The 26,712-nt window shown below is 39.4% G+C and overlaps 1 protein-coding gene across 3 annotated transcripts in view; it reads left to right on the top strand.

Moving 5' to 3' along the window:
* The window catches only part of DAPP1 (dual adaptor of phosphotyrosine and 3-phosphoinositides 1), a 90,218-nt gene that overhangs the window by 41,518 nt on the left and 21,988 nt on the right, over window positions 1-26,712 (top strand). Inside the window, exons 5-9 of one of the 3 annotated variants that reach the window (XM_008053922.2) lie at window positions 9,587-9,634; window positions 11,721-11,783; window positions 12,509-12,594; window positions 15,884-15,971; window positions 17,708-18,316. In XM_008053922.2, coding sequence (XP_008052113.1) covers window positions 9,587-9,634; window positions 11,721-11,783; window positions 12,509-12,594; window positions 15,884-15,971; window positions 17,708-17,776 — 354 coding nt within the window. In that variant the 3' untranslated portion in view covers window positions 17,777-18,316. Of the gene's footprint in view, window positions 1-9,586; window positions 9,635-11,720; window positions 11,784-12,508; window positions 12,616-15,883; window positions 15,972-17,707; window positions 18,317-26,712 lie in introns of those variants that run through there. The other 2 variants (XM_021710401.1, XM_021710402.1) reach the window with 2 other exon arrangements.

The raw sequence follows: 26,712 nt of genomic DNA, 5'->3' as shown, positions 1-26,712 counted from the left end.
GTGGAGCTCAGGCAGTAATGTGAGCAATGAGAGTGGCTATAAATACATATGTAGCTTCGCTTGCTTGCTTGCTGCTCACCTCCTGCTGTGTGGCCTGGTTCCTAACAGGTAATGGTCTGTGGCCTGGGGGTTGAGAGCCTCTGCTCTAACCAATTCTTGCTTTCCAGTTGACCAGTTACTTCTAATTTCCTTTTTACCCATCCTTAACCTGCCAGCAATCACCCTAATATCTCTTTTACTTGTACTCTCAGTTTAACTTCACATTCTTCCCTGTTATACTTCTCCTAAAGATCTCCACTTAGGGTCAAGCCACACTCTATCAAGTGTGTCTTTTATTGGCAGTAATATGTTAAAATTGTTAATACCTGATTTGTAGGTTTGGTGTGAGCATAAAATGTAATATGCTTAGGTAAAAATCAGCCTTTTTAGACCACAGTCTGGAAGCCTTGTTACTTACCTCTTTCACCCACTTGAAGTATCAGAGTTGCCTCAGTATCTAAATATGACAGCACATAGAAGGGTTCTATACAATGAAATTTTTAAACTAATGGTCAGTGACTGGTTGAGAATGACTGAACTCACAATATATAATGAGAAGATCATAAAGTTTATTAATGTGCATCAATAGGGACAAAAACTGTAAAGGTTTTGTCATGGATCTGAAATGTCTCTCATTACTTCTCATGAGAGAATCATCGGCAACAAGTGTGACTGGGAAAAGAGTTCTGGTCTGAACAGTACTACCAGTAGTAGTAGTACATACAATCAGAATGGCTGGATGAAGCAAGCTAGGGGGAAAGTGGTGGAAGATGAGATTATTGAGATAATGAGAGTCCAGATTGCGTAAGGCAACGGAGTTCTCAAAAACCAGCTTGGAAATGTACAAAAGTGTTTTCACTGGTGCAATGCTTTGGGGAGTACTAGCATTAGTGAATGTCAAAAGCCACGAAGAATTTGAGACTTTATGCTACTTGCAAGCTAATAAGTTAGCCTGCCACAGTACTATGGATAATGATGGATGACATAGGACTTCTGGGTCAGAGATGAAGGATAGTTTGTTTGGGGACTACTAACATTAGTACCTCTCTCGTTCCTTACTGAACACCAGAGTTTGCAGTTTCCATTGGTTACCCCCAACGGCCACAGGATACTGCACCTCTATCTCCAACCTGAGAGCACTAAGGGTTTTCAGATGTCTGCTTTCTCTTTTGGGGATGCAGTTCTTGTGCAAGCTCTAGCAGTGAAGGAAGAGAATTAAAAGAACTTCTGTTTTGAAGTGAAAATGAAAGATGACCTATTGCTCAAAAGTGCAGGTGCTTGTGTAAAACTGTTTTAACATCCTTTGGCAACTGCATTTAGGGGAAATATCTATTTATATGTTTTATAAACAGCATAGCATTGAGTTCCCCAAATAGGGTTAAATTTAATTAACTTATTTATTAAGCAAACTTTTTTCTATCTACCTATTTATCTATTTATTTATTTTTTGAGTCAGAGTCTCACTCTGTTGCCCAGGCTAGAGTGCAGTGGCACAAGTACGGCCACCACAGCCTCGACCTCTGGGCTCAGGCAATCCTTCCACCTCAGCCTTTCAAGTGGCTGGAACTATAGGCACGTGCCACCACGCTTGGCTAATTTTTTGATTTATTGTAGAGAAGAGGTCTCACCAATTTGCCCAGGCTGGTCTAGAACCCCTGGGTTTAGGCAATCCTCTTGTCTCAGCCTCCCAATGCTAGGATTACAGACTTGAGCCACCGCACCCAGCCCCAAACAAACTTTTTTCAAAAACACCTTCAATATTCCTATCATTGTTTTAGGGACAGGGAGTTGGCAAAGGCCCTCCCCTCACTGAGTTTACATTCTAGTGAGGGTCACAGACAATAACCAATGTAATAATATAATGCCAGATTGGAATATGTCTTTTTTTTTGTTAGTTAAGTCTCACTCAGTCGCCCAGGCTGGAGTGCAGTGGCACGCTCACAGCCACCCCCGCATCGACCTGCTGGGTTCAGGCGATCCTTGGTGTCAGGCTTCCAAGTAGCCAGAACTACAGGTGTGCACCACCATGCCTGGCTAGTATTTTGATTTTTATTGTAGAGACGAGGTCTCACCAATAGCCCGGGCTGGTTTCGAACCCATGGGCTCAGGCAATCCACTCGCCTCGGCCTCCCAAAGTGCTGTGCCACCAAGCCCGGCCAGGAATATGTCATTTCTTAAAAAGTAGGATAAGGAAAGAAGAGAGAAGCTGGGGAGGTCTCTCTGAGGAGGTACCATTAGATCAGAGACTTCACTGAAGGGAAGGAATAACTCATGTCCAGATGTGGAAAGAGTGCTGCAGGCAGAGAAAACTTCACAAAAGCCCTGAGGTGAGAGCTAAAATGAGGGTTTTCAAAGACCAGAAAGGTCAAAATGGCTGGATGGAGTAAGCTAGAGGGAAAGTGGTAGAAGATGAGATTATTGAGATGATGAGAGGCCAGATTGCGTAAGGCAACGGAGTTCTCAAAAACCAGCTTGGAAATGTACAAAAGTGTTTTCACTGGTGCAATGCTTTGGGGAGTACTAGCATTAGTGAATGTCAAAAGCCACGAAGAATTTGAGACTTTATGCTACTTGCAAGCTAATAAGTTAGCCTGCCACAGTACTATGGATAATGATGGATGACATAGGACTTCTGGGTCAGAGATGAAGGATAGTTTGTTACTCACAGTAATAGTAATAGCCAGGATATCAATATTGTGCTGGTTCCCTGTGCTGAGTCACAGTTTCCACAGGCAACATTAGAAGGTCCAGGTGATACTCACAGTGGAATGTGTTATAAGAGAGGAACCCAAATTTTTAAAAAATGGGCAGTAATCATGGCTGCTCTGAAGGGAGACATTTTTTCTGTGTTCCAAGTCTGTTTCTTATACTAACATTCTCTACAATCTGGTCTTGCAACAAAAGGCCAATAGTGTCTTGCTCATAATGTGTATGAAAACACAAGAAGGCTGGGCATAGTAATCCCAGCACTTTGGGAGGCCGAGGCTGGAGGACAGCTTGAGCCCAGGAGTTCGAGACCAGTCCTGGCAACATAGCAAAACTTCGTCTCTACAAAACACACAAAAAATTAACCAGGCATGGTGGCATGTGTCTGTACTTCCAGCTACTTGGGAGTCTAAGATGGAAGGATTGCCTGAGCCCAGGAGGTGGAGGCTGCCGTGAGGTGTGATTGTTGTGATTGTGCCACTGTACTCCAGCCTGGGTGACAGAGCAAGACCCCTGACTCAAAACAAAAAAAAGAGAGAGAGAACTTAAGAGACTCATAAAGAATTGTTTCTGGCTGGGCACGGTGGCTCAAGCCTATAATCCCAGCACTTTGGGAGGCCGAGGCGAGAAGATTGCCTGAGCCCACAGGTTTGAGACCAGCCTTAGCAACATGGTGAGATCTCCTCTCTACAATAAACCAAAACATTAGCTGGATATGGTAGTGCATGCCTGTAGTTCTGGCTACTTGGAAGGTTGAGGTGGAAGGATCACCGGTGCCCAGCAGGTCGATGCTGCAGTGGCCAGGAGCGTGCCACCACTGCACTCCAGCCTGGGTGACAGAGTGAAACTCCAACTCAAAAAAAAAAAAAAAAAGAATTGTTTCCCAGCAGTGGTTAGGGTCATGGAGGCTGAATGTCCCACAAGGCATGGTGAAGCGTTATCCTGCTTCAAATCCCAATTGTACCTTCTTTACATAGCCAAAGGTAAAGAATGTATTTTTATTCTGTGCTTATAGGAAATTATGAAAGATTTGTGAGTAACATAATTTGCTTAAGTTTTTAAATGTTTAATAAGATCCTTCTCACTGCTATGTGGTTGGGGCAGGGGGGCAAAGTTGGAGGCAAGGATACCAGTTAGGAGGCTATGACAGAAGTTCAGGTAAGAGATGGTGGTTGTAAACTTGGGGAGGGAGGATGAGAACCGGTAGCTAAAATGTGGGGAAAGGATAAGAACTGGTCAATAACAGGATGTGTTCTGAAGGTGGAAGAGACAAGGTGTGATATGTGATGGAAAGAGGAACAGCATGCACAGTCCTGTCACGTACTGAGAGGGCTGGCACAGCAGGAGGAATGGGTTTGGGGGATGGGAAAGAGGAGTTCTGTTTTGGACAAGTTGAAGGTGAAATTCCTTTGTTAGATTGGTAGAGATCAAGTGAGATAGTATATTTCAAGTTCCTGACATAGGTCCTGTCTAAAACGTCAGTTTCCTTAGCTTCTCTTTTGTGATATTTGACATTTCTAACAAGTCCCTCCTCCTCAAAGTTCTGTTTCCTTTGCTCTGCAGCATCTTTCTCTCTTTATTCTGTAATCTTGGAAACATTTTATAGTTCCTCTTTTTGGACACTTTTCTTGCATGTTGGCCTTTTCCTGTATTCTGTTCTTGAGGTTCTTCTCATATTTAACATTTGGTGTTTATCCTTCCAGTCTTTTTCTTTCTTTTCTTCTTTCTTATATGTTAAATAATGAGCTCTTTATTATAAATAAAGTTATAATATGCTTGTTTAATTATTATAGATTTTTAATATCTTTTGTGTCATTACATAGTTTTCTAAAGCACCATTAAAATTTCCATCCTAGGCTGGGCACGGTGGTGCACACTGTAATCCCAGCATTTTGGGAGGCCGAGGTGAGAGGATTGCCTGAGCTCAGGGGTTTGAGACCAGACTGGGCAACTTGGTGAGATCTCATCTCTATGATAAATTTTTAAAAAATTAGCTGGACATGGTGGCACATGCCTCTATTTCCAGCTACTTGGAAGGCTGAGGCAGAAGAATTGCCTGAGCACAGCAGGTTGAGGCTGCAGTGGTAGCGAACTTGCCACTGTGCTCCAGTATGGATGACAGAGTGAGACTCCAGCTAAAAAAAAAAAAAAATTTCCATCCTATTTTATTATTTGGATACATCAACTTAGTTAATCCTCTATTGTGGTTTACATGCTATTAAAAATTTTTTTAATTTTAAAGATGTGGGGTACAATTCTTTGCCTGGTTTGAGATCAGGTACCCTTACTGATATTTTGTGCCCCCCTCCCTCCCCTGGCAGTGTCCCACTACTTCCAATCCCTTTCTTATAGCATTATGGTAAATGTTCAGGGCATGCTTATGAGTGAGAACATGTGATACTCAGTTCTTTGTTTCTGTGATAGATCACTGAGTATTATAGACTCTAAATCCACTTGAGTTGCTGCAAAGTTCATCAATTTGTCCTTTTATATGGTGCATAATATTCCATCGTGTATATGTACCACATGTTTTTTACCCAGTCCAGTTTTGATGGGCAGCACAGTTGGTTCCATACATGCTATTTTTAATTTGAAATAATTTCAGTTATAGAATAATTTCAAGAATAGCACAAAAAACTTTGTTTTTCCTGAGCCACTGGAGAGTAAATTTACCTACACCTGAATTCTTCAGTGTGCATTTCTCACAAGCAAGGACATTTGCCTACATGACCATATAGAGCCATGCAAATTAGAAAAGTAACCCTGATGCCATGTCACCATCTCACCCACAGATCTCATTCAAATTTCACCAGTTTTCCCAGTCAGGCCTGTTAGAGCAAAAGGATCCTGCCCCAAGCACAAATTGCATCTATTTGTCCTATCTTTGGAATGCTCTTCACTTCTACATAGTTTTTCCTTTTTTTTTTTTTTTTGTGAGTCGGAGTCTTACTCTGTCACCCAGGCTGGAGTGCAGTTACACAATCACAGCTACTGCAGCCTTGACCTCCTGGGCTTAAGTGATCCTTCTGCCTCAGCCTTCCAAGTAGCTGGGACTACAGGTGAGCACCACCATGCCCAGCTAATGTTTTAATTCATTGTAAAGAAGAGGTCTCTTCATATTGCCCCAGCTGATCTCTAACCCCCAGGCTCAGGCAATACTCTTACCTCAGCCTCCCAAAGGGCTGGGATTACAGGTGTGAGCTACCATGCCTGGCCTAGTTTTCCCTTAATTTCATGACTTTGACACTTCTGAAACCTAAAGGCCAGTTCTTTTTTAATTATTCCTCAACTTTGATTTGTCTGACTTTGAATAATGATTAGATTTGGGTTTTGCATTTTTAGTAGAAATACCGTAAGAATCATGCTTTGTGTTTCTTACTGCATCCTCCTCGATAAAAATGACTGCCATTTCTCCCACTGTGGTGTGCCTGATTGATTATGTAAGTGGCATCTGCCAGGTTTCTTCACTCTAAAATCACTTCATTCCCATGGTGATGAATGAATATTTGGGGAGAGAGTATTTGAGACTAAGTAAATATACTGTTCTTCATTAAATTTTATCCACTAATTTTAGCAATCATTGATGTTTCTTGGTTGTTTTTTATTTTTATTTTTTTGAGTCTAAGTCTAACTCTTTCACTCAGGCTGGAGTGCAGTGGCATGCTCATGGCCACCACAGCCTCGACCTTCTGGAGGTCTGCCTCCAGCCTTCTAAGTAGCTGGAACTACAGGTAGGCACTACCACAACTGGCTCATTTTTTGATTTATTGTAGAGACGATGTCTCACTAAGTTGCCCAGGCTGTTCTCAAACCCCTGGGCTCAGGTAATCCTCTCACCTCCGCCTCCCAAAGTGCTGGGATTACAGGTGTGAGTCATCATGCCCGGCTTCTTGGCTGTTTTAATCATTGCTAAGATTGTTGTCAAATGGTAACTCTGATTCTGTTAGTCTTTTTACATTTGTTGGATCTTATTCTACATAAGGAAAATCTTTTTTGTCTTTGAAGTTATCAATTTATTTATTTATTTTTACGTATTTGTTTTTGAGTTGGGGGGTCTCACTCTGTTGCCGGGGCTGGAGTGCTGTGGCATGATCATGATGATCACAACTCATGGCAGCCTCTCCCCTCTGGACTCAGGTGATCCTCCATCCTCCACGGTAGCTGGGACTACAGCACGGGCCACCATGCCCAGCTAATTTTTCAATTTTTTTTGTAGAGACAAGGTCTCGCTATGTTACCAAGGCTGGCCAATCATTTATTTTTATATCAAATGGTAATAATAATGACTATCATTATTTATTTGGATCCTTCAAATTTTCCCAGATTTGGCGACTCAGCGTCCTTTTCAGGTGGCTTCTGTGTCTATATGGCCTCATAATTCTTTAAGAATTTTCTTACTTTCTGATATAGAAAGATGTTCCGGGCTTATCTTGTTCTTTTCTTGTGTACAACTTTAGAATCAGCTATTTCTCCAAGAAACCCTGCTTATTTTTTCTTCTGAATAGTACTCCAGACATCACCATTTTACATCTCTATCCATCTATCTGTCCATCCATCTAACCTTGGTTTCACACCAATATCTCCAATCCTAATGCAATACCACTTTCTAGTTTTTTCCCTTTTCATGTTTGTAGCTCCCTTCTGCCCACAATAAGGAATGTGGATCCCATCACCCTCAGTACTTATTTGAACAATCAACTGAATATAAGCAATCTCCCATTGCTGCTCTTACTACTCTCACCCAATGCTGACACTTGTCACTCAGCTCATGCTCCAACACTCAGTTCCAGGCAGTGGCTGCTCCCCCCTCAGCACAGATGCCTACTTTGCCCAGTTTGACCCTAAAACTATGCACTGGTCACCACCTCTACCCCTTTGGGTCCTACCATCACCACCATTGTCTGCACAGGTGCCCCCTGTACCCTGCTAGGGCTCCATCACCCTGTACTAAGGTGCATGAATGTCTTCCACATACATACCAACATCTACCATGTTTCACCCACCAGATGGCTTTCTTCCACATTTAAGGCAGGTGGGCAAGAAGGTAGGTAGGATGGCAGGAAGGCTAATTCTTTATTTTTAAACATTTAGGTTGTATTCAATTTGAGGGTCTTATAAATATCTTTTCCTGGCTGGGCATGATGGCTCATGCCTGTAATTCCTGCATGCTGGAAGGCCGAGGCAAGAGTATTGACTGAGTCCAGCCCAGGCAATATAGCAAGAGCTCATCTCTACAAAACATTAAAATTAAAAAAAAAAATTAGCCATCTGTGGTAGCACACACCTGTAGTCCCAGCTACTGGGGAGGCCAAGGCAGGAGTCTCACCTGAGCCCAGGAAGTCGAGGCTACAGTGAGCCATGATTGTACCACTGCACTCCCACCTACCCAACAGAGTTAGACCATAACTCAAAAAAGACAAAAATCTTTCCTGTTACAAATAATAGATTTTAAAAAATAAATCTACTATCTAATTATTTAATGTCTTACAGCCTAAGACCCTGAATAAAATTAATATTCTCAGCTCCTTCCCCCATTCCACTATCAAATCTATCAAAATCTTAGAAAAATACCAGACTTATAGTACATGGCTTGGATGAAGGTAAGATGGAGTGAGTAGCATTGATTCTCAAGTTTTGTTTTACTGAAGAATTCTATCGGGGCCTTTTATATAACAATTTGCTCTTAATTATTTTTCCTTTGCGGGCACTAACCTGTAACAGCCAAAATATTAATTTTTGGCATTCCATAATGTAATACCTTAACTCAATTCAGTCAGCTCAATTTCTTTAACATCCAAATAAATCAAACTGCTATGCGATATTAAATTCACCAATATTGTTTAACATGATTTATCTTTACTTTTAACATATTTATCTTTACTTTTACACCATAAGGATTTTGAAAGACATTGTTGTATATTATTTCTTGCTTTAACTCTTTTTACAGTGCTGCTGCTGCTGGTGGTAGTGGGGGTTCCTCTTTTTATTTGGTGGAAAGAATTTGCCTCAGGAAAAAACACTCTGGAAACTCCCATAAAAGAACCTGACGTCAACCAAATCATTTCCCAGTTTTTATTAATTTTTTCTTACTAAGACATATAATATATCACAACAAAATATCTTATCAGGTATTCAGTTTTATTCAGAAATCTATGAAATTGTAAGTTTTTTGATGTTAGGGTAATTGTCTTATGCAAATTGCTATTCACAGAATTTCCCATTATTTTTTGTTTCATAGATGTGTAATATTGTATTATCTTTCAGTTAATGATACGTGAGTTTTTTAAAAAGTCTCATTCTCATTTCAAATCTCTTTTGGTTAAATCAGGTATATATAAATCTGTACTCCTGAAAGTCTGTTTAATAGAATATGGGTCTCAAGGGAGGGTCTGTGTAAAAAAAAAAAAAAAAGGCGGGGGGGGTGGAAATGCAGTTGGGGGAGGAGAATTATGTTGTACTGACCTATATAGGGGTGTGTGTGAAAATGATGTGTGCTAGTACCTCTGCAAACAGTCGAACAGCTGGGTTTCACGTGACACACTTTGACAAACACAGACTTTTGCAAGTGAAATGATGCGACTTATCATTTGCAAACTGTTAACTGAAGTTAACAGAGGGCCTTTCAGTTGTTGCCTATTGCTACAGAACTATGTCCGGAGGTCTGATCTGAAAACAGTCTCTCCTAGCACATGGAAGCTCCTCAAGTGGCTGGTGAAAAATGAAAGATGGTCCTTTAAACTCTGAGGCAAACTGGTTTTTCTTGTTCAAATAGTACAGAAATAGAAAGACAAACATTTTGTTGTGTCAGTTCTGGGCTTCACTTGGTACTTTTCTTTTTCAGCTGGGCACCAAGGAAGGTTACCTCACCAAGCAAGGAGGCCTGGTCAAGGTAAGGAAGTGTGGTTTTGCTCACGTCAGCTACCAAAAAAAGAGGACATGTCTTGTAGGCTCAATTCTCATCTTAACAGTTTTTCTCTGAAGCACAATTACCTGCTCATTTTGACCCACTTGTAGTACCTGTTTCAAAAGTTCACTTTAAGGCTTGTTAGTCAAAATTCTGGAAAACAAGTTGATTACCCTTTGGCAAAGTGAATATTCATACAATCATTTCAATGGAATGATTGAGGATGAAGGTAGCAAGTTAACTCTAGAAGCTTTCTTTCAAATTTTTTTTAAAAAAGAAGTTAAAATTATATAAAATGTTACCTAAAAGTAGGTCAAAAACATCACTAGTGCTAATGAAACTATGTTATAGAATCTGAAGAAAATCCAACTTAGGACTTTGCAAGTTCATGGTATCCAACTATTCCCATTTATGTGATTCTGCTATTTCATTTCACTGTCCCAAGAAGACCTTCATGGAATATGTCTGGTCCCTCCTATTTTAAAAGTCAAGGTATTTAACTTCTCTCACAGGTAACAGCTCTCTTGGAATCAACCTAAACATTTAGTTATTTGTGTCCCTATTAAATTGCTTCCTAAGGAGAGAGTATTAATAATTATAACTTATTTATTTTTATTTTTTTTATTTTCTGAGTCAGAGTCACCCAGGCTGCAGTGCAGTGGCATGCTCATGGCCGCCCCAGCGTTGATCTCCTGGGCTCCAGGATCCTTCTGCCTCAGCCGTCCAAGTAGCCAGAACTACAGGCATGCACTACTGTGCCCAGTTGATTTTTGATTTGTTGCAGAGATGAGGTCTCGCCAAGTTGCCCCAGCTGGTCTTAAATCCTCAGGCTCAGGTGATTCACTTGCCTCAGTCTCCCAAAGTGCTGGGATTACAGGCTGAGCCACTGAGTTCAGCCAACATGTTTATTTTTAAATCCTCTGTTACATCTCTTAACTAGGCACATTGCCACCTCGGATAGGTTAGGGTTCTGTTACTATATGAGGGGGTACCCCAAAAAAGCCCAGACTTATTTTTTGGAAGGCGGGTCCCCTATAGTACAGGCTTCCCACCAGGTAAGTGTTCTAGGAACACATTGGCATCAGTGTACTAGCTAGTGTTGTTGTGAGAGTCTGCATTTGGCTTCAGTGAATTTTTTTTTTTTTTTAATTCTTTCATTTGCCCAATTCCTGATGGGTGATTTACAAGTGCATCTGCCCACACCACGCGGAGTGTTTAGTAGTTTTTGACCAAAATGGCATGGCTCCTGCCCCCACCCTCCCTATTCTCTCAATCTCATCCTAAGCCACTTTTTTTTTTTCTATATGAAAAACAGTTCTCAAAGGTAAACTTTTTGCCAGTGTGAAAGAGGTGAAACAGAAAATGGCAGAAGCACTAAAAGGCATCCAAACTGATGAGTTCAAAAACTGTTTTGAGCAGTGGAAAAAGCATCTTGATAGGTGTATTGCATCAAACAGAGATTACTTTGACAGTGACTGACGTTTAAACATGTGAGAATAAATACACAATTTTTTATAAGTAAGTCCTGGGGTTTTTTGGGTTCCTCCTTGTATAAGAAGATGACAGCAGGCAATTTTACCATTGATGCCATAGAGTTTCCAGGCAAGGTTTAAAATATCATGTGGTCCAAGGTTCCTAAACCTCAATTTGCTTATTTGTAAGATAAGAATAATATTTGGTGTTGTCGTATGAGGACTGGCTACAATACATACAAGCGTTCAAGAATAGTATGTAGTCCATTTTAGGTGCTCAAAAAACAATATTTATTTTATTATAGAGTTAATAAAATGAAAATTTTAGGGATCTGTTATAAATCACCTTGAATATTTATGATAAACTGTTTCTTTTTTTAAATATGCTAATTATATATCTGCCTTCATTATAAATTTAAGGTATGAATTTACTTTAATTTTGCAGATATTTTGAAACTTTTTTCTCAGAAATGACACACAATAATTTTTTCAGGGTTATTGTAGCTAATCTTTTAGATATTTTTAAAGTGAAAGTAACTCATCTAGTTCAAATATTTCATTTCTGTATTCAAAATCTGTGTGTTTTTTATTATCTTCAGACCTGGAAAACAAGATGGTTCACTTTGCACAGGAATGAACTGAAATACTTCAAAGACCAGATGGTGAGAAACATGATAATACATTTTCCCTTTAAAAATAAACTCTCTAGATGAAAGGAACACCTGCCTTTAAAATCTCTGCAATTCTCCTTATGTCCACCTGAAACACCCCATAAATGAATGTAGATGTGAGTACTTGATTCCTGATATGAGCAGTGTTATTTTTTTGTTTGTTTTTTGTTTTGCAAAGATGAGTTGTATATCCCAGAAATTGCTCTTGGACTGGGTAACCTAGAGTTCTCCAGGGCACATCATTCCCTCTGTTTAGGGCATGTAATTGTTCTCTTGCCACAAGTCATTAACTGTCTCTCTGCAGCAGTTTCCCCCTTTACTAAAAATACTGTGTCCATTTTCCATGGTCATCTCATTAAGTCAATTTAAATTTTTTTTCACTTTCCACTTTCCTTATATATTTCTGAGAGAGTAAAAGAATTTTAAAGAGGCGAGAATAATATAATACCCTTCTATGAGTTAAAATCCATCTTCATCAAATATAAGTTGATAATGGCAATCTCTTAATGCCCATTCATTGAAAGCTAATCTCAAAACCGGGGGGTGTGTGATTTCTCTTAGAAAGGCTTTTCTAGTAAGGCTTTTCTAGTATCAGTTTTCTCAGCAAAAGGAAAAATTGACAATTACACATAGAAAACTTATTGGGGAATAAGTGATGGACAGATGTGTCTTTTTTTTCGTAATGACATAGGTTGCTTTTTATTTTTATTTTTTAGTCACCAGAACCGATTCGGATCCTAGACCTAACAGAATGTTCAGCTGTACAATTTGATTATTCACAGGAAAGGGTAAACTGTTTTTGGTAAGTTGTTTTATATAGGAAGTGTTTTTAAGTCTTCTTCCCAGACACTTATTTTAACTAAGGAATACAAACCTACACGCCTTGATGTCTACAGATGTTCCGATGTGAGGGACATGCATACATATCAAGAGTGTTTTCTACTGAATGTGACATAATACCTCCTTTAACATGGCCTAAATAAATACGCAGGTCAGCTGAGTTTAGGTTGTGCACTGCACAAGTATGACACTAATGAAAGGATGCCATCTTAGATAGCTTAGATAGCTTTATATCTTTGAGTTTTTTCCAATTTTAATTATGACTGTTGACTCTAATGATAGGCGGCTTGTATTATTATGACAATTTCTAGCAGATGACACAGTATTTTATTCTAACATAATCATAATTAGAAAATTTTCTACCTAGGAAAATTGTCTTGAAAAATCAGTGTCTTATTTCTTGCCTCATTTTATTTTTATTTTAAAGTTTTTCAAGCATACACAAGTTGAAGGATTTATATATATCTCTATAACCTTTACCTAGATGCATTGTTATTAATATTTCACCATATTTGCTTTATACATATTTATCCTTTTTTTTTTCTTTCTTTCTTTTTTTAATAGAGATGAAGTCTCGCTTTGTTGACCAGGCTGGCCTCAAACCCCTGGGCTTAAACAACCCTCTGTCTTTGCTTAAGCAAAGTGTTGGGATTATAGGCATGAAATGATCAAAAATAAGTCACAGACATCATAGCACTTTACCCCTAAATACTTGAATATGTATCTCCTAAGAATAAAATATCACCTACGGAATGACAATATCATTATACTTGGGAAAATTAACATTAGTTCTATAATATCAAACAACAATGAATACTTTTTTTTTTGACTTGGAGTCTCATTCTGTCACCCAGGCTGGATTGCTGTGGCAACACTCATGGCCACCGCAGCCTCGACCTGCTGGGCTCAGGTGATCCTTCTGCCTCAGCGTTCCAAGTAGTTGGAACTACAGGTGCGTGCTACCACGCCCGGCTTATATTTTGGGGTTTTTTTGAGTTTTTTTTGTTTATTTTTTTTGAGTTGGAGTCTCACTCTGTCACCCAGACTGGAGTGCAGTGGCCGCTCCCGCCCACCACAGCCTTGCCTGCTGGGCTCTGGCGATCCTTCCACCTCAGCTTTCCAAGTAGCTGGAACTACAGGCGCGCACTACCATGCCCGGCTAATTTTTGATTTATTGTAGAGATGAGGTCTCACCAAGCTGCCCAGGCAGGTCTCGAACCCATGGGCTCAGGCAATCCACTCACCTCAGCCTCCCAAAGGCGCAGGATTACAGGCTGAGCCACTGAGCCCATCTGGTTATATTTTGAATATTGTAGAGATGATGTCCCGCCAAGTTGCCCAGGCTGGTCTCGAACCCCTGGGCTCAGGCAATCCTCCTGCCTCAGCCTCCCAAAGTGCTGCGATTATAGGCTTGAGCCACTGCACCCAGCCAACAATGAATACTTTAAAAAATTTTCATACTCTATGTGCTAGCAGAGGTGTGTTTTTTTTTTTCTTCCATATAACAAAAAAAATTAGGAGCCAGGAACCTACTGCGACAAGGTCAGGTCCACTGTCTCTGAAATTCTCTTGGCTTTTTTTCTCATGCTGACGACTTCAGGAGTTAAGTAGATACTACAGTACAACTTTAGGTCTCATTTTCAATGGTATACAAAGAAACATGTAGAGATATTACCAGCCACATCTGTCTCTTTATATCAGGAAAGCCAATGGATTCCTGGAAATCCCCCTATCAGATTTTCCTTTATATTTTATTGGCCAAGAGTCAGTGCCATGGCCATCCCTATCAGCAAGGGAAGCTAGAAAAGAGTGATAGGATGATCATAATTGGCTTCAACTAATTAGGATTTATTGCCTGAAGTTCTGTTAGCAAGAAGGGAATGTTAGCTGTATTAATAGGCAATTAATAAGTCTGGCACCGTGGCTTATGCCTGTAGTAATGGCATTTTGGGAGGCCAAGGCAGGAGGATTACTTGAGGCCAGGAGTTTAAAACCAGCCTGGACAACATGGCTGTCTTTACAAAATAAAAAATAAATTAGTGGGGTGTGGTGACATGTGACCATAGTCACGGTACTCAGCAAGCAAAGTAGGAGGATCACTTGAGCCAAGAAGTTCAAGGCTGCAGTGAACTATGATGTGCCACTGCACTCCAATCTGGGTGACAAAATGAGACCTCATATCAAAGGAAGGAAGGAAGGAAGGAGGGAGGGAGGGAGGGAAGGAGGGAGGGAGGGAAGGAAGGAAGGAAGGAAGGAAGGAAGGAAGGAAGGAAGGAAGGAAGGAAGGAAGGAAGGAAATAGGTAATTAATAATGTCTCCCACAGGGAGTAGCAAATCCTGAGAACAGCAATATTAGGAACGAGTTTTATAGTGTGTGCATTATATTACTCCCACCATTGCCCACTGAACCTCACAGAAAGGCTTTACCTTCTACACACAGGGACTTACCTATCCACCATGAACTGTTGGAATAACCAAATATGCTGCTTAGTCTTTAGGGTACAGAAATCCTTCTGAAGCGTTCTTTTTTAATGAAAGAAAGAAAAAAAAGAAGACTTTTTGTGTTTTGCATCTCACCTGTTAAGTACAGGAAGTATAGGCAAGATATAAGTTAGGGCTGACTTAATTGCTCAAATAATTTTGACTATGTGGCCAGAGTTGGTCAAATGAAGAATTACTATAAACCTAGGAAAAGTCTTCCTTGCCAGCAGGAAAGTTCATCTTCCCTCCAACAGAGACTGACAGTTGGCTAGAGATGGAAAAAAATAACTGAGTTGTATTGTCTTTCTTACTGTTCTAAGTAGTTTAAACAGCCTACAACCCCAGAAGGCAGAGTTAGACTCATTGACACAAGAGTTTCTTAGAACTCTCACTCATCTGTTTTGTTTATTCTTTGAATCATAGCATAAGTTCTGAATCATTTAATCAAACACATAACTGTTGTATTCAACCCAAGACATGAATAACAAAAAAAAACCTGGGGGTATCCTGGGCATGTTTCACTATTCTTTGAGGTCTCATTAGAGTATATAAATCTGACCTGTAATAATAACATGAATCTATGGCTTCACATCGTTTCTGAAGTTTGCTGGCAGGAATACTTCCACATATACCAACTGCAAGTTACTTACCCTTCTCCTTTACCAACTCCTTTTTCCCTTGGCATATTCTAACTAGTATTCAACGAATGTACATACAACCAGCCATCTGAAGTAGCGTATGTTCTTTCTTTTTTTTTTTTTTTCTTTTAGCTTAGTATTTCCATTCAGGACATTTTATCTCTGTGCAAAGACAGGAGTAGAAGCTGATGAGTGGATCAAGATATTACGCTGGAAATTGGTGAGTTTTTAAAGTCTTCAGATGTCTGGTTATGAGAAATAATATGTCAATGATTTTGAATGTATTTTTCTTCTCTTTCTCGCCTTTCTTCCCTTAATTTTTGTTGGCATCTCACTCTGTTGCCCAGGCTGGAGTACAGTGGGGTCATCATGGCACACTGCAGCCTTGACCTCCTGGCCTCAGGCAATCTTTCTGTCTTAGCTTCCCAAGTAGCTGGGACTAGCAGGCTCATGTCACCATGCCTGGCTAATTTTTTTTTATTTTTACATCACCCGGGTTGGCCTTGAACTCCTGGGCTCAAGCAATCCTCCCACCTTGGCCTCTCCAAGTGCTGGGATTACAAGCATTAACCACCGCACCCAGCCCAAACGTATTACTGTTGAAATTCGGACTTTCTCCAAGAATCAAAGGGACATCTCCTTGCAGGCTTGTGGAATAGACTGTTCATTCTTCTGGAATATGAGAACAGATGGAGACAGAGTTGTATAAAAGAAAGGACTGACCTGTATGTGAGTTTCAGCCCTAGAGCCATAGCCTAGGGCCCCAACAACTTCCGTCTTCCTTTAAGGTGTGCAGCTTAGCCTAGTTTTGTCTGGAGGAGGACATTTGGGACCAGAAAGTCTGACAGGAAAGTTGGCATATTTCTCTAGATGAAGAGCCTTTTAAATTGTCAGGAAAGAAAGCTTGCCAGGGGAGTTTCTAGTGTAAGCATCACTTTGTGCAAGTCAAGGATAAAAGGTGTTTTATTTTATCTACGATCTATATACCTCCTAAGGGAAAGAGGAACTGCTTATGAAAATGTACCAGTCTAATGTATTTTTTGCATGTGTTTGTTTGCAAGTTAGTAAGTTGTTAGCAGAGAACTTGTCTTTAAAAGCTCACTTACATTTCCTATAAATACTATCTTGAAACTGTTAATGCTTTCAATCACAAAACATTTTTTTCTAATTATTTTTTTGTGAAATTATCTGATATAAAGGTGCTTCTTCAAAACTGAGACTCTTATTGAAAATTCCTTTCTAGGTACTGAGACTTTTGCTTTTGGTTATCTTTTCAGTTTAAAATCCAAATATATACACTACTCATTTTGAAATTGTTTCAGTGTATTTGATATTCAGTGAGGAAATATTTTGCTATGTGAACTTTTGCTCAGATATGAATTTATTTCTAAGTTTTCCTATTTTGTAAGTAGCACAGTTATTATAGAAAACATATCAAATATACACACTTTGCTAATGTTCTGTACCTGGTTACTCCACTTAACAATATAGTATAAACATCTTAGCATATCATTAATTTTAGATTTAAAGCTGTATATTTTTTTGATTCATTGAACAGTATTGTATTTTCTAAATCACTGTAAGTGTTAGACCAACTCCAAATTTGTACATTGCAATATGTGTTTTGAGAAAAATACAGAAAACCAGAAGAAAACTTGGAGGTGGGGCTGCATGCAGTGGCTCATGCCAACACTTTGGGAAGCTGAGGCAGGAGAGTCACTTAAGACCAGAAATTCAAGACCAGCCTGGGCAACACAGTGAGACCCACATCTCTAAAAGAAGAAAAAAATTATTAAAAAGCAAACAAACAAACTTGAGGGTTGGGCACATGATAATTCATTTACAATTTCAGGCTTCTTTACTAATCAGTAAATCTACTTAATATTTGTCAAAAGTTCAAGTTCATTATTTAAAAATCACTCAATAATAGGAGCATGTATATATGTTTTATTACAGTCACAAATAAGAAAACATCTCGACAAAGGGGAAGGCACAGTCCGATCTCGGTCGTTCATCTTTAAATAGATTTTTCTTGCCAAGGAATGTTCTGGTCCCAGAGCAAGGTGGAGTGCTCCCCGATGCTGTGATCCACAACAGGCTTTAGGTGAAAACTGACTAAGGACTTTTTTCTAAAAACAAACCAGGAGCAGACTCCGATTGGGACTAATATACCACGTTTACTGACTCACAGACTTCTCTTCCAAGATGTTGAGAACACTTGCTACTCTCATCTCCTTGAGGATACTGAAACAATCTTTCCAACAGAATCTGATTAAACCACCACTCCCAGGCCTGCTCACTCTTAGAACACACAACGAAAGATAATGTTTTTGTTTTCACTCTTTGTGGTACCCAAGCTTGTTGACATTAGTTGCCAGGAGTCCCCACTCTGAGTCATGGTCAGTCCATCTGACATTCAGGTTGAGCTATTAACCAGGCAGGAAACAGTCATGTACCTGGAGGCTTAGACCACCACATCTTCAGAAATTATATGGAGAGAACAGACATCAAATATTTTCAGGGGAGAGATCATTTTTTACTTTTTTCCTCTCCTTTACACAAAAACCAAAAATAGTCCCAAACTAAAATGGATTTATTTATTTTAGTATTTATTTTCTCTTTTTAAAAGTCTCACAAATTTAGTGGATCCTTCATTTCTAATAATAAAATTGTGAGAGCTAAATATCCTATGGGTAATTAAGTAACAGTAAAAACAAGTGAAGGTAATATTTTTAAAAATCTCTTTTAACCTTCTAGGGAGAAATGTTTTAAGAATGAGAAAAAACAAACCGAGGAAAGGTAATACAGTAGTAGATAACTTGTAGTTTAATAGTATTATTAGTTATTATAGTAATAATAATAGAGCACTTGTAAGCACTAAGTTATCTTTATCCAACATTTCTCCAGACTGAAAGAGACTTTTCAAGGAGAGTGTGTTATAGTTATCTCTTTCAGAATTAGCTGTATAGGGTTGGCCCAAAGATGTAAGAATCACCTTGTATCTGGGCGCGGTGGCTCATGCCAGCACTTTGGAGGATTGCTTGAACTCAAGAGTTCAAGAGCAGCCTAGACAACATAGTGAGACCTTGTCTCTACAAAAAAAGTAAAAAAAATTAGCCAGGTGTAGTGGTGCATGCCTGTGATCCCAGCTATTCGAGAGGCTGAGGCAGAAGGATCGCCTGAGCCCACAAGGTTGAGGCTGCAGTGAGCTGTGATCCTGCCACTGCACTCCAGCCTGGGCAACAGTCACCTTGCTCTGCTTCCCAAGCACCCTGCACCTTCTTCAGAGCAACTTTCATTGCTAGTTGGGGGAGTAACACTAAATCTACATGAAAGACAAAATAAGGTGTTACACAGCTTCTTCCAACTAGAATAAGGTGACTGAAACAGGAGAGTGAGATACCGGTATCCAGGGTTCTTAAATAGATTGTAACCTCTTTTATGATCTTTTTAAAAATAACTTTTTTTTAAGATAGAAGTTTGAAGGGAGACAAAAAATGCATGAAGAGCCTGAGAATAAAACAATTATGGTGCAAAGCTATGATATAAACGGCTCTTGCCATTCAAAGGGATACCCTGTTAAGTAAGTTTCTGTTATTTAAACATTTAAGACTCAGAAATTACATTGTATATTACAGCAGGATTTTTAATGTATTTTGTTATGTTTGTATTATATGAGATCAAGGTAAAATGTATTATGTCAAGTTTGCAAAGTAAGAAGTTGCAAATGAATCCTAACTAAGAGGTATAGTTTTATGTCTTGTTTTCTTAGAAACAAGGGTGTTACTTTTTGTAAGTAATATTGTTTTTACCTTTTTATTTTTATTTTTTAAATGTGGAGTACAATCAGGGTTAGGTACATACATGGTCATCATACAGGTAAAAGTGTGGGTAACCTTACTGATGTTATGTGCCCCTCTCCCTGGCAGTGTTCCACTACTACCAATCCCTTTCATATAGAATTATGATAAATGTTTAGGGTCCACTTATGAGTGAGTACAGGTGGTACTCAGATCTTTATTTCTATGATAAATCACTGAGTATTGTTTTTACCTTTTGTAAAACATACTGTGTTTATTTATATTCTTTGGTTCTGTTTATTAAAAAGAGCATACTTTTGCTATGCATGTGCTATTTTTTAATATTTGTAAATTTTAAAAATACAACTGATTAATATCATAAACAGCAATGTTGAATCAAGTACAGTTAAAACTATCAGCCACAAAGGTTTGGAAGTTGAAGAAATAGTCCCAGTTTTCAAGGAGTTCTTAGCTGAATACAGAAAAAACAAACACATATGACAACGTGTAGAAATAAATACTTTCTGGAAGCTGTAGAAATAAATAATTTCTGAAAGTGGAGAGTGTGCTTCAGCAGAGAATAACACCTGTTGCAGAGTACTGACATTAAAAAAAAAGGCAAGCTATGTACCCACTATGACATTAGGAACAAGCCAAATGCTTTACCTGTTTTCAGTAGTCCTGCAAAGATTGGTGAGGGGCCCCTAGTTATTTCTGTAAGCTTCCCCCCAAAAGGGGAAGATGTTTTATATCAATGTCAGATCAGAGTTAGGGAATATGGGAGGAAAGAGGGTGGAGTGTCTGTCAGGCCCTGTCTGCTAACAGGTATGAAAGAAATACCCCATAAGACACAGCCAGAGTATTAGCAGTTATTCTCAGAATTCCCTCTGGGAAAATCTTTGCCCACCAGAACAGTCCCCTCTGGAGCAGGGGCAGGGAAGGCTAGTACTGATGGTCCCAGACTTAAGATGGTTGACTCAGGATTTTTAAATTTTACAATGGGCTTATCGGGTATTAAGTGCATTTTCCACTTATAATATTTTCAACTGACAGTGGATTGGGATGGAACTTCATCATAAGTCAAGGAACATCTGCACTGTTTCTGGGGAAACCTGCCCCCTACTCCAGAGCCACTGGACTCAGAACATTCAGTGGAACCAATCTTTGTCTTCCCATCCATGTGGTATGCAAGAGAGTGGGCTCCCCTCTCTTCACCTCCCACACATGCAGGTCAAGAGTTCCACTGTACTCATGTTTCAGGCAGATAGTAGGATAACTATTATAAGATGAACATCCCTCCCTTTCTACTACCTTAGATCCACTGTAGCTAAATCCTGTTTCTACCAAACTCTTCCTAGCCAAGAACACTACATAGGAGGGGTCCAGGCTTGAGCCTATGCTCTGTTCATTCTGGATGTAGGCTGTCTGGACATGATGTCAGGCAGAGCTTCTTAAACCATCTGTGAAGGACCAGATCTTCTTTTTTGTTTCATTTTTCATTTATGATCTATCACAGATTGGAATTTTGTAAAACTCAGTAAAAACAAACTATAATAATTCAAATGCTGCAATCCCAATTTTTAATTTTCAGATTCAATCAACATAAAGTTACTATGTCAAAACATCAAAACTCTTAACAAAAGTTTTTTTTAATTGCTAAGCACAATCTCACTCAAAGTGTCTTTTGTACAGTGAAACTAGAGTGGCTGAGAAGCCCAGCCTGATTGTTTAAATTAAATAAAAAAAAAAAAATTTAAGGACACACCATGATCCAAAAAGACAAGTCTCAACAAGGGCAAATTGCACAATCAAAAGCAAATTTACATTTTAAAAAATTCCCTTCACAAAGATACCATCTGCAGCAGTTTCATGACCTTTTAACAATTTTTTTCTAGATGTTTCAAATTATAAGTACCCAATTTCAATATTATCAATATTTTGCCATGTTATCTCTCCTGTACTTAAAAAAAATAGTTTTTATGACTGGAACATTTTAAAGCAAATTCTAGAAATTAAAAGAAATATATATGAGGTATGCCTGCACTCCACAACTGACGGAACACAACTGATATTGGTTCCCTGACCTGTGTAGTGAAGGCTACTGCAATAGGAAAGGCCAAGTGGAAGTTTGCTAAACTGCCTCTACCTAGGAAGATAGAAAACCAACAGCAATTCTACATTTCTGGAGGGATTTCAGAGACCAATGCCACCATCAGGGACCTGATGGGTACAGAGGTGATGATTCCACCACATCTTCATTCAACTCTCCTATTTGACCTAAACAGAAAACAGATGGATCTTGAAGAATGATAGTGGATTATCCCAAGGGTATCCAGATGATGACTCCAATTGCAGTTGCTGCTCCACATGCAATCTCCTTGCAAAAGCAAATTAACACATCCCCTGGCACCTGGTATGCAGCTATTGCTCTAGCAAATGTTTTTCCTTGATACGTGTTAGTAAAGACCACCAGAAGCAGTCTGCTTTCAGCTTGCAAGGTCAACACACCTTCACTGTCCTACCTTCAGCATATAGCAACCTTCCAGCCATGTCATCAGATAGTCCACAGGGACCTTGATTGCATTTCCCTGCCGCAAGATATCACACTGGTCCATTATGTTGATAACATCCTGACTCAACCTACTGAGCAAAAAGTAGCAACTACCCTAGACCCACTGGTAAGACACTTGTGTCTCAGAGGGTCGGAAATAAATGTGACAAAAATTCAAGTGCCTTCCAACTCACTGAAATAACCAGGGGTCCAATGGTGTGGGGCGTGTCAAGATACCACTTTCAAGGTAAAGGATAACTTGCACCTGGCCCTCCCACAACCAAAAAAGAGGCAACATGCCTAGTGAGTCTCTTTGAATTTTGGAGGCAACATTATTTCCCTTGGAGTTCATTGGTCTTACCATGTTCCTCATCATCCTGAAGCAGCTGGCTTGGCTGAATGGCAGAATGGCCTTTTGAAGACTCAGGTATACCACTAGCTAAGTGGTGATACCTTGCAGGGCTGGGGCAATATTCTCCAGGAAGCTACATATGCTCTTAATCAGCATGCAATATATGCTGCTCTTTCTTCCATAGCCAAGAATTACAAGAATAGAAATGGGAGTGGTACCATTCACTACTATCCCTTGTGACACACTAGGATAATTTTTGTTTTCTGTCCCCATGTTCTCTTTTTAGGTTGGAGTACAGTTGCACAATCACAGCTCACTGCAGCCTCGACTTCCTGGGCTCAGATTATCCTCCTGCCTCAGAGTAGCTGGGACTCTGAGTGTGCACTACCATACCTGGCTAATTTTTTAATTTATTGTAGGGAGGTCTTGCTACATTGCCCAGGCTGGTCTCGAACCCCTAGCTCAAGCAATCCTCTTGCCTCAGTCTCCCAAAGTGCTGGGATTACAGGCGTGAGTCACCACACTCGGCTGTCCCCATGTTCTTATGCTTTTTAGCTCTAGAAGTCTTTGCTCCAAAAAGAGTAATGCCTTCACCAGGAGACATAATGATGGTATTAAACTGGAAATTAGATGGCCACACTGCCACTTTTTCCATCAACAAATAACGAGAATTACTGTACTTGCTGGCTGACCGGTCCCAATTACCTGGGAAATGGGGTTCTACTGCCCAACAAAAGTAAGGACGAATCTGCCTGGAACATGGGAGCTCTATTAGGGAATCTCAGTACTACCAAGTCCTGTGACCTGGTATTTATAACATCAAGGTAGTAATAAATATGACCTACAAACACACGGGCTGCTGGTAAAACAAAGTCTATGATTATGTGTTATGAATGTTTGTGTACTTACATATACAAATATGCAACTATTAGATACACACATAAACCAAATATTTTTCTTCCCTCCTTTATCCTCTTATTACCTCATGTAAGTTGTATTAATAATTAACCTTACATCATTGTACTAAGTTACAGGACAGCAGGGAAAAAAGCGAACATCACCCAAGGACTCCGCATCCTTTGGGGAATGGGTTGAATTCCCTCCTGGGGAAAATTCTGGGGAATATTCTTGGTTGAACATGCTAGAAACGCAACTTGGTTATAGTCTTTATCATATATTTATTGTGTTTATTAACCATATAAACCAGATTAAACTATGGTATCGGGAGATGCAAACAGGTCCAAGCTGACTAGGGTGGAATGTGGAAGACTAGTGGTATTAGGTGGCAATTTGGCTAGGACACAATACACAGTTACTCAATCAAACATATATCTAGGTGTTGCTATGAAGATTTTTTTTTTAGATGTGTTATAATCCCTTGAAAATAAGTAAAATAGATTATCCTCCATAATGTGGGTAAGACACAGCCAAACATTTGAAAGGCCTTACAAGTAAAACTAAGGCTTCAGCCGGGCTCAGTGGCTCAGCCTGTAATCCCACGCCTTTGGGAGGCTGAGGTGAGTGGATTGCCTGAGCCCACAGGTTCGAGACCTGCCTGGGCAGCAAGACCTCATCTCCACAATAAATAAAAAAATCAGCCGGATGTGGTAGCGCATGCCTGTAATTCTGGCTACTTGGAAGGCTGAGGCGGAAGGATCACCGGAGCCCAGCAGGTCGAGGCTGCGGTGGCCGGGAGCAGCCACTGCACTACAGTCTGGGTGACAGAGTGAGACTCCAACTCAACCCCCCCCCCAAAAAACCAAAAAAAACCTAAGGCTTCTAGGAGGTCGAAATTCTGTCTCTAAGCTGCAGTCTCATCTCCAACCTGAGATTCTTGAGCCTTGTGGCCTGTCCCACAGATTTTGGATTTGTAAGTCCCCACAATCATATAAACCAATTCCCTAAAATATATATGCAATAGGTTCAGCTTCTTAGAAGAACCTTGATACAACTTTCTTCCCCATATATCCCCCCACTTTAAATTTTGTTGATTGAAGTATTTTATTTAATTTCTAATTCTATTATTTTTGAACAGTTAAAAATTCAAAAAATATAATAAAGTTTACAGTGAAAAGCTCACTCCCAGATCCTTATTCCCCAGGAACCTCCTTGGAGGCTACCAATGTCATCAAGGTTTTCCATGTATCTCTTCAGAAATATTCTATTATATACAAATATGTATACATATATATTTTTTCTTCTATATAAATTGTAGCATGCCACACAGTTTCATATCATACTTTTTTTAATGAACAGTGCCTTGGAGACCACTTAATCTCAGTATCTAAAGCGCTTCTTCATGTGGAATAACTTATCTATTATTCTCAGAAAATTTTCACAGTCGCAATATTCAACACACAAAGTTAAGTACCTCCATTTATTACTGCTTCGTTTCCTAGGATTTTTAGATACTCCATCAGGCAAATGTAACTGATTTTACCTATGCTCTAGGATAAAAGTGACCATGTAATTCCCTATCTAAAGTGGGACATTTGTGCAAGGACCATTATTAATAATTGTATCAGGAACAGTAGGTATAAACGGGTACTGTTAAAAAAAAACTAGAACATATGGTCCTCCTACCTGTTGTGGATATTTAGGTTGCTTCCAATCCTTTGGTATTACCAACATTGCAAAGAAGACACTTATAAGTATATAATTTTACATGTTTACATGCATTGATAGAATACATGTCTACAAGTGAAATTGCAGGGTCCAAGATTATGTGCATTTGAAAGCTGAGGTTGCCAAACTGCTGTATATAAAGGGTATAACAATTCACACTTAATTCACACTAGTAGACTAAAAAAAAAAGCCTGCTCTACATTGGATAATCCTTTCCCCACTGACTTATGATGCCATCTTTATAATGTTTTAAGTCTTCCTGTGCATGTACTAATGTCTGTTTCTGGCTGAGTCCATTCCATTCTTTCTGTCTAGTTATGCATCTAGAATCTAGATTTAGTATATTTTAAAACTAGTTAATCTAGTTTTATTTTACATTTTCAAACATTTCTTAGCAATTTCCCCCTATTTTTTCATATTAACTATGAAACAATTTATCAATTACTCTCAGAAAATGTTAACAGTGGCAATATTAAATATGCAAAGGTTAAGTACCTCCATTTATTAGTTCTTTTCCTGGGATTTTTAAACATACAATTACCACCTGCAAATAAAAATTTGGCCATCTCATTTTAAAAGACCTTATTGTTTCATGCAACATTATATTGGCCAAAATTTCCCAGAGATTAATAATCCAGATGATTGGAATTCTATATTTTAATGGGTATGTCTAGTGTTTCACTAAAATGTACAATTAACTACAGACATATGCCACTTAACAATAGAGATGTATTTTGAGAAATGCTTTGTTAGATGACTTCATCCTTACATGAACATCATAGTGTACTGACATTCATCTAGATGGTATAGCCTGTTACACAACTAGGCTATATGATTAAGTCTATTGTTCTGACCACCCTTGTATAGGTGGCCCACCACTAATCGAAACATTGCTATGTAGTACATGACTGTATTTGTAGCTCCTTGTAGGTAAAAATTATATCTCTTGCCTCTGTTTATTTGTAAAGGCTATTGTTCTTGCTCATTTTACATATCCCATTCTGTGATTCTTCAGCACTCTGTGTATAACTTTATCATGGCACTGTTTTTTTTGAGTCGGAGTCTCACTCTGTTGCCCAGGTTGGAGTGCAGTGGCACGCTCGCCTGCTGGGCTCAGTTGATCCTTCCACCTGAGCCTTCCAAGTAGCTGAAACTGCAGGTACATGCCACTGTGCCCGGCTAAATTTTTTTTATTGTAGAGATGAGGTCTCACCAAGTTGCCCAGACTAGTCTCGAACCACCTAGGCCTCCCAAAGTGCTGGGATTATAGGTGTGAGCCACCAAGCCCAGCCTATCATGGCGCTTTCTATATACGTTTCCTTTAAAGGAAAGTATCACAAATGAATTTCATATTTATATTGGAAGGAGGAGGGTGGAAGGAAAGATAGCACAGTACCTAGTTGACTATCTCACTGCACAACTCTGGGATAGCATTTACACATATTGTATGTGAAAGGCAACTCCTAGAGCACAGATATATGACGTGATAGTGCTTCTTAGAATTGTGCAACACAGCAGCTCGGGCAAGTGGCACACGGGTGCTCAATGCATACATACTGAACTGTACCAGTGACAAGCTGATTGTCAAAGAATCTAGAAGGAAATTAACAACTCTGAATAATGGACTGCATTC

This window comes from Carlito syrichta, unplaced genomic scaffold, assembly GCF_000164805.1.
Source record: "Carlito syrichta isolate Samal-C Ts95f unplaced genomic scaffold, Tarsius_syrichta-2.0.1 Scaffold288870, whole genome shotgun sequence".
NCBI lineage: Eukaryota > Metazoa > Chordata > Mammalia > Primates > Tarsiidae > Carlito > Carlito syrichta.
Note: the sequence above shows the minus strand (reverse complement) of the source record. Positions and strands in the feature narration are given on the sequence as shown.